Source organism: Mustela lutreola, chromosome 2 (assembly GCF_030435805.1).
Source record: "Mustela lutreola isolate mMusLut2 chromosome 2, mMusLut2.pri, whole genome shotgun sequence".
Taxonomy (NCBI): domain Eukaryota; kingdom Metazoa; phylum Chordata; class Mammalia; order Carnivora; family Mustelidae; genus Mustela; species Mustela lutreola.
Genome location: NC_081291.1, coordinates 2599768 through 2608322, shown reverse-complemented (window position 1 = coordinate 2608322; position 8555 = coordinate 2599768). Strand labels below are relative to the sequence as shown.

Genomic DNA, 8555 nt, shown 5'->3' with positions numbered 1-8555 from the left:
GCTGGTTGGGCGTGTGGCTTTGTTGCAAGGTGCTCTCACGTGGGAGCAGCTGGCCTTAACCCCTGCTTGCCCAGAGGCCAGGGACGCTGAGGGACTGACTGCCTTGTTCGTGCCACTGAGCACCAGGCCCTGGCTTCAGCACAGGGACTGGAACGCACACGCGGGTCCTCGGGAAAACAAGCACGTCCCGGCTCCCCTTCTCGCGGCCCTCCTGGAACCTGGGGCTGACAAGCCCTTCCAGCAGGCGTGCCATCCCACAGATGACTACGGATTCCTGGCTCCTTCCCGCTGGACAGATCTGAGTGCAAATTCTGCCCCTGCTTGGATTCCTGGATTCCTACCCTAGGAGTCTTCAACTGTTACTTTGATGGGCAGCTTCGGGCAAGTTGCTGCATCTCCTCAGGTTTCCCAGCTGAACAATGGCAAGAGCCCACCAGCCTCTGCCTCCTAAGACTGTTTCAGAAGTTGGATAAGTGGATGGGTGTCTGGACAGTGCTTACAGAACCGTGCAGGGTACGAAGTGGGTCCACACCCTCTATCCACTATCCACCCACAGGTCAGAAAGAAGAAGGTGCAGGTAGATGTAAGGCACACGTCCAATCTGGAAGGCTCGGCATGCAAAAAAAGAACGTAAAATAACTCGTTTTTTATTTCGATTCCCACACCTAGAATGTTTTGGGTCAGGTCACATATGTTGTTAAAATTAATCTTACCTGTTCACTTTTCATGCTTCCAAATGTGGTCACAAGGAAAATTAAAAATGACATTTAAAGTTTTAAATTTAAACTGGCTTGCGTGGTCATTCTATTGGACAACGGGGGAGCATGGGCTTAACGCGTACTATCCATCACATTCTGTCGTCGTTGTAGTGCATCTGTGTTCTTTTCAAAGTATTTATTAGCACCGAAACTGCTCTGTGTCTCATGACTGTTTATCTGTCTTCTCTAGGGTGTTGCCAAATTGAGGTTATGGATTCTTGTCCTGTTCATTCCTGTGGCCTGGGACAGTATCTGGTACACAGTAGGTGCTCAATAATATTTTGTGGCCTGAATGAATGCGTGGATGGATGGATGGATGGATGGGTGGATTCTAGGGAAGGGGATGGAAGGACCAGGAGTCCTTCCAGGGACACCTGGCGCTAATGGTAACAGCCGCCAGGGGGCGCCAAAAACCAGGTAACCGACCCCAGCCAGGCAGCCTCAGTTTCCCTGCCTGCAAAATGGGAATCCAGAAGCAGGACCCCATGAAAGAATGAAGTAGGAGAATCAGAAGCTGCGGCCCCACCGGGATCCCTGCCCTTCCTCTCCGTTCCCTGCCCGAACTTTCTGGCCTCCCACAAAGCCAGTTTGGGGTTGTTTTTCCTAATAATGCACGCACTCAGAAGGGTCAAGCTCTCATGCAGGCTTGCTAAAATCGGCGGTACCCTAGTCACCCCACCGTTTCTCCCCTCCCAGAGGCGCCCCCCTCCTGAGCGTCTTTTAACTGATGATTTTGACATTCACTTCCGCATGTCTAAATAAGACCAGTTTGGCCACTTTTTGATGTTTTTTTTTTTTTTTTTTTTTCCGGTTTTAGTGTTGACTTCCTTCCAGGAGACATTCAGAATCAACCTGAAAGTTGATTTTTTTTTTTTTTTTAATTTGGTTCCTTTTCATGACCTTATCATCGACCCAGCCACCCAGCCCTTCTCCAGTTGGAGTCAGTGGTTGTCAAATTCAGGCCTCTAAACTGCCGAGAGTAGGGGTAGAGGGTGTTGCTTGAAACCCAGATTATAGGTCCCACCTATGGAGTGTTTCATACACAAAGTCTGGGGCTGCCTGAGAATCTGCATTTCTAAAATGCTCCTGGGTAAAGTTGCTGTGGCCAGTCCAAGGACAACGCTTTGAGAATCATCCCTCTAACCATTCAAAAAATGGATTTTAAAGGAGGGGTGCCAAGTTGGCTCAGTCAGGGGAGCGTGCGACTCTTGATCTCGGGGTTGTGAGTTTGAGCCCCGTATTGGGTGTAGCGATGACTTAAAAACAAAAATAAAATCTTAAAAAAGAAACAAAACAGATTCAAGATCCATCGTGGCATATGTCCAAAGGGCTCTTCCTGGAGGCTTTTTGTTATTGTTGATAAATGATGGTAAAAATGCACACAACATAAAATTTACCGCTCTCACCATCTCTAAGTGCACAGCTCAGAGGCACGAAGCACACTCACACTGTCCTGCAGCCACCCCCACCTTCTGTCTCCAGAACTTTCCATCTCCCCACATGGAGACTCTGTCCCCACAAAGCACGGACCCCCACCCCCTGCCCCAGCCCCGGCTCCCACTGTCTCCTCTTTGTGTGGATGGGACTCCTCTGGGGCCCTCCGGGGAGTGGGGTCCTGCGGGAGGTATCCTGCTGGGTCTGGCTCCTCTTCCTGAGCCCTGTGTCCTCAGGGCCCCCCCACGTCGTGGCAGGTGTCAGGGTCCCTTCCTTCATGAGTCTGAATAACATTCCAGTGTGTGGATGGACCACATTTTGTTCCTCTTTCATCCTTTGAATCCCTTAAGTCTTTGGACTCCACTCTGTGCTGGCTCCCTTCTAACTGGGTACAGCTAAGCTGGGGGCCCCTTTTGCCACACCCCGAGTCCTGTTCTCCATCCCTTCCCTTTTATTAAAAATTATTTATTTATTTATTCATTTAAAAAATATTTTATTTATTTATTTATTTGACAGATCACAAGTAGGCAGGGAGGCAGGCAGAGAGAGAGAGAGGAGGAAGCAGGTCACTGCTGAGCAGAGAGCCTGATGTGGGGCTCGATCCCAGGACCCTGGGATCATGCATGACCTGAGTCGAAGGCAGAGGCTTTAGCCCACTGAGCCACCCAGATGCCCCTTAAATTTATTTTTTAAATTTCTTTTCAGTGTACCAGAATTCATTGTTTATGCACCACACCCAGGGTTCCATGCAACACGTGCCCTCCATCATACCTACCGCCAGGGTCCCCCAACCTCCACCCCATTATCCCTTCTCTTTCTTCACTTGTCTCCTTATTTTGATGGGAAAACATTTCAGAAAAATCTTTCTAACCTCTGGGTATGATTGTGACCTGCTCCCTCTTCCTGATTCCCCATCGTCCCACTGCCAAGCACCCCAGAGCACAGTCTCCCACCTACCTTGCCCGCACCCCAGACAGTGGTGAGGGACCAAGCTTCCAGAGTCAGACAGGGTTGGGTGAAAACATTTTAGGTCTGTCCCTTACCATATGGAGACCCAAATCCCTCCACGTGCCCCCCCTAGCTGAAATCGTTAGTCATGAACAAAACTAATAATAACAACGTTTATTACCCCCTGAATCATGACCTCAGAATTAGTAACCACCAAGCCATATCACCAATAAATTCACCATTAAACGATGATGTGAACACAGTTATTCTTAACCCAGTTCATAAATACACTGACAGGCAGCATGATTCTTTGTGATTTCCAGCAAGTGACCTCCATGTTCCGAGATCCTGTTTTCTTTGTGTGTAAAACGGGAGTGATGATAGTCCCCATCTGGTTGATCAATTCTATCAAATATTTATTTCCTTCTAGGTGTTATGTTCTATATTAGATACTGGATAAGTATTATTAGTAAAAAAAAAAAAAAAAAAAAAAAGGGCAAACAAGGAATAGACCCCTGACTTCGGGAGAGACTGCTCAGGGAAGCTTTCACATCCAGCCTGACATTTAATTACATTGTTACTTGTACTTGCCCGTATGTTACACATTGTGTTATGTTTTATATATGACGCTTGCACGTTCTCTGTCAACATTATCTCTACGCTAGTAATATCATACTTTTGTCCAGTAATGGTATTAATATGCCTGGACCTTAACCTCACGTACTTTATATACCGTGCTTGCTTGCTAGCACAAATCAAATCTATTTTGGCTTATTACATCACTTATTACGTCATGATAAGGACCACTCATGACCAAGCACGCACCATACGTAGGTGTCATGGGCGCTCTGATGGTAAGTAGTGGGTTAATTGTAGACGGTGCTTGGGTTTATGACGTGTGACAGTTCCAGCCACAGGATCAGACGAGGCGCACGGCGCCGTCCTTCCACCCCCCGGGCGCGTGGGGGCGCTCGAGACGCGGGGATGCACGCAGGCCCCTCCTCCCCGCTCGGCGACCACCCCCGCCCCGCCCCAGTCCCGGCCGGCGGCGCGCGCGCGCTGCACGCTGGCGCACGCTGGACCCGCCCCCGGGCCCGCCCCCCGTTCCCCGGGCCCGGCCCCCTCCCTCCGCCCTCCAGCCGGCGGCGGTTGTTGTTCGGCGGCGGCGGCCGCAGCTCGGGTGCAGCCTCCGGCCGCCCGCCGTCCGGCCGGTCCGCGCGCGCGGCCATGGAGCTGGAGGTGCCGGACGAGGCGGAGAGCGCCGAGGCGGGGGCCGTGACCTCGGAGGCGGCCTGGGCCGCGGAGAGCGGGGCGGCGGCAGGTAACGGTGCCGGACCTCCCTCCCTCCCCGCGCCCCGAGTGGGCCCGCCCGGCCTCCCCCCGCCGCGGCCCAGTGGAGCCGCCCGAGCGCCGGAGGGGCGCCGGGACCCGCCGCGGGGAGGCCGGAACGTTCCACTCGGGGGCGCCCGCGGGGGGGGGGATGGGACTCCCCGCGCGGGGGGCTCGCGGGGGCGCCGCCCTTCCCGGGGGTACCCGGGGCACGTGCGGAGCCCGGAGCTGGGAGGCCGAGGGGCGAGCAGCCCCCCCTCGGAGGCGCGTGGGGTGGGGGGGGTGAGGCCACGCGGTGGGTGGGCGCACTGCCTCCCGCCCGGGGCGCCTGGGAACGGCGTCGCACCCTGTCTTGTCGGCGGGGGGCTGCTCTCCGTGTGTGGGACGGTGTAGCACCCCCGTTCTGGGGAGGGGCCATGCTTCCGAGGTGGGCATGGCAGGGGAGGTGATACCGCCCCAGGTGTGCCTCCCCCTTCCTAGACAGTCTGCTGGGGCCGCCCGCTTGCTGGGGTCAGCTCTTGGGATCACCCCTGGGGGCACGTCTTCTGGGTGGTGAAGGGCAGAAGCTGCCAGGGTTGGGGGGGTCTCTGAGGCCATCTGGGCCAGCCTCCTGATTGTCTCGTCTGTCTCCGTGGGAGTCACTGGACCCGGTTTCTAGCGCGCTGGCCATTCATTGCCTTTCTGGGCCTCAGTTTACCTCCTTATGACAGGAGGGGACTGAGGACAGTGACATCTGGGGGTGCCTTCAGAGTCAAGGCTCTCTCTGCAGGCAGGTGGGGGAGAAAGAGGCGCCCCCCTCCAGCCTTCTCCCTGGACACTGGAGGGCGACTGTTGGCATGTGGGGGCCCTAATCCTCCCTCGCCCTCCAGAACAGCAGGTGTGTGGGGCCAGGTGGCCTGGCCCAACCCCGTGGGCTCTTGGCGAGCCCGCTATACCCTGGGCAGAGCCGGGCTGCTGCCGGGAGGAATGGCCCCTTCTCCTCTGAGCTTCCTTCTGGGTCACATTCTCCAGCTTCCAGACAGAAGTTTCCGGATCTGCAGGATCGGCTGCTCTCCTCAGGCAGCCCTCGCTAGCGGAGGCCCTGCAGACACCCACTCGGGCATCCGTCCTCCTCCTCCCCCAGGCCTCCTGAAGCTTCCTTGGCAGGCGGGCTATGCTGTGCGGCTGGGGGTGGGGGGGGCGGGGGGGGTGGGCGAAGTATCTGGAGAGAGAGCGCCAGGGCTAGCGAGCTTCCCCCCTGGGCTCTGGAAGCCTCCCGCCACTTCTGTCCCTGCTGCCATCTGGAAGTGCTCCGTCGATGACCCGCTTCCTTCGGCCATCCGGTGGCCTCGCCCTTCAGCTAGCCTCAGACATGGTTCGGGGACCCAAACACACTCTGTTTCATCAGATCCCTGACCTCCACCATCAGCCCTCCTACCAGGGCTGATTAGAGACAAAACAGCCCAAGACTCAGTGACGATGAGGAAGCCACAGAGCAAACATTTGTTTTGTTAAGGGCTCAGATGGGGGCAGATAAGGTCCCAGGCACCTGGGGTTGCTGGTTCTAAGCACTGGCTGTGCGCGACCCGGAAGTTAAGGGTCCAGCCCCGGCGGTCTGTCACCAAGATCCACAGAAATCTGACTCCCCCAGCAAATCATTTATTTCACTCAGTTTAAAATTAAGAGCTGCTGCTCCCTTTCCAAACTCATGTCTCTGATGTAAATCCTAAGTGTGGGTGATAACCGTCCAAGCTTTTCCTCCTGCTCATAGAAATGTAGAAATCCATAAACACGTCTGCTTCTCCTTCGCCAAGATGGTTCCATGCCCCACTAGGGGTTCTCCGCCTTGGCATTATTAGTGTTTTGGGCTGGAAAATTCTTTGTGTGGAGGCAGTGTCCTGGGCCCCGGAGGGGACTGAGCGGCATCCCTGGCCCCGCCCATTCAGTGCCTGCATCACCGCCCCTGAGTTGTGATGACAGTAAATGTCTCCAGACCTCTCTAGGGTCCCCTGGAGACATGGCCACCCTAGGTGACAACCGTTGACCTCACTCTATGTTATCCCATAACTTGGCTGGCTTTTTATCCGCAGGAATCTGAATTTCCCACCCCGGCTGTTGCTATCAGTTACATTCTTCAGAGGGAGAGAATATGGGGCCATGGTTAAGAGGGGGAGAAGCCCAGTCAAACCACCTGGCTTCCACTCAGTTGCTGCGTGACCTTGAAGGGCAAATGCCTTGACTTTTCGGAGCCTCAGTAGCCCCGTCTGTGAAATGGAGTGATGTGTGTGCCTGCTTGGGGCTGGCGGTGAGCCTCGCCTGAGCTAGCGTGAGGCAGCCTGTGAGAGTGCTTGGGGAACCTTTGGGACAGCCCATTACTGGTTCAGCCAGCCTCCTGCTGAGGACCATTCTGGCTGCTTCTGGAGTCCACCTTTTCCTGTAAACATCCTTGAACTTGGCCTCTAACTGTGGCACTTGAACTCCTGGGGGTTGAAGTCTCTGCTTTGGAGTGGCTGGGCTGTGGCGAGCAGCTTGAAAATTGTTCTCTGATGCCCACCGGCTTTCCAGAAAGGTCTGGCAGGGGCCGAGAGAGACCCTTGCCCCAGTGTTGCCAACTCTGAATGTTACCAGCCTCCTTGTTTCGGCCAGTCTGATGGAGGTGAAATGATAAACACTGTGTGTTTTGAATCTGGTTATGTAAATGGTCTGGTCCAGAGAGGGCCGGATGGGGTCTTCTGCCAGCTTTTGGGGGCTTGGATGCATTCACGAGGTCGGCTGTTGGGACCTGTGATCTGCCCGGGGGTTTTGGCCTGAGCCGAGGTGTGGTTTTTCCATTTCCCATTTCCCTCCCGTTCTTCCTGCTTCCCTGATATCACAGAACAGTTGGCTTCCCTCCCAGTAGCCCCCCCCCGCCCCCTCCCACATCTAATCTGGTGGCAGATTATGCTGGTTTTGTCTTCAGAATGGACCCAGAGTCTACCTACTTCTTCCTTTTCTGCCCCACCTGGTCTAGTCCCGTCATCCATCGCTGGCCTGGTATCCCATCTCTTCCATGCTCCCAGCAGCTCATTCCAGAAAACTGACTTAGGTCCCACTCTCCTCTGCCAGTAGCCCTCCAGGACACCCACCTTCCTGGGGTAAAAACCTAAGTCCTCCACGAGGCCCATGAGGCCCTGCATGACCTCCCTCTCTCCCCCTCGGCCACTCTGCTCCAGCCACATGGGCCCCTTGGCTGTTCCTCCGACACACCAGGCCTGGTCCTGCCCCAGGGCCTTTGCACATGTGCCCTCGTCCTTCATATCTATGTTGTTTGCTTCCTTTGCTCTTTGTCCAGTTTCTGCTCAACTATTTGCTTCTTAGTGACGTCTCCGCCAACACTGGCGGGAGGACCGAAGGAGAGAAAGGAAGACGGCACGCCCTGCGTGAAGGTCTGGTGCGCAGGGCTGGGGTGAGGCCTGTCGGCGGAGGCCTCTTCTGAGGTTGTGGGCCAGTGGTCTCCCCTTGGAGGCCGGAATCTCCCAGCTGGAATTCTGTCCTGGATACTGCTTGGTAGAGGGACCCTTTGGACCTCTGATGGTTCAGTCCGTTCTGCGGAGAGGCCTTGGAACTCGACCGCCCAGTTCTCATCCCAGATGAGCCCTTGGCTAGCCGGGGACACGCCACTTCAGTGTCTCCACCTGTGAGATGGGTGTGATGAGCGTGGACAGACCTGGAAGCTCCGAAGTGCCCCCGGCAGGTAGCCAGCTCCGTGTGGGCACGGGGAGCGTCCCTCCTCGGACAGATGGGTGAGCTCCAGGAGGCCACACGTGGGCCGCTGCTTCCGCACAGATCCTGGCACCGCCGAGGGTCTGCTGTTGGACTCTGTTTGCACGAGGACGTGTGGGTGCCTCTTCCTTTGTCCTCAGATAGTGCTCATTCAGCACTGATCAGGCACTTGCTGGGGGCCAGCGGGGCTCTAGGTGCAGTGAGCCGGGCGGCTCCCTCGCGGCTGTCACGGAGAACAAGTAGACAGAGCGGGTCGGGGTCAGCAGCCTGGCCGCGGGGGCCAAGGCCCATCTAGCCCCAGTTTTTTCATCAATAAAATTTTATTCATGGGGCACCTGGGTGGCT

General features: G+C 55.7%; 1 protein-coding gene across 3 annotated transcripts in view; it reads left to right on the top strand.

Moving 5' to 3' along the window:
• The first annotated feature begins 4276 nt into the window (after window positions 1–4276).
• PIP5K1C (phosphatidylinositol-4-phosphate 5-kinase type 1 gamma) overlaps window positions 4277–8555 on the top strand; it is a 48944-nt gene continuing 44665 nt past the window's right edge. For 2 of the 3 annotated variants that reach the window (XM_059159465.1, XM_059159464.1), the window contains exon 1: window positions 4278–4461. In XM_059159465.1, coding sequence (XP_059015448.1) covers window positions 4368–4461 — 94 coding nt within the window. In that variant the 5' untranslated portion in view covers window positions 4278–4367. Of the gene's footprint in view, window positions 4462–8555 lie in introns of all 3 variants that reach the window. The other variant, XM_059159463.1, reaches the window with a different exon arrangement.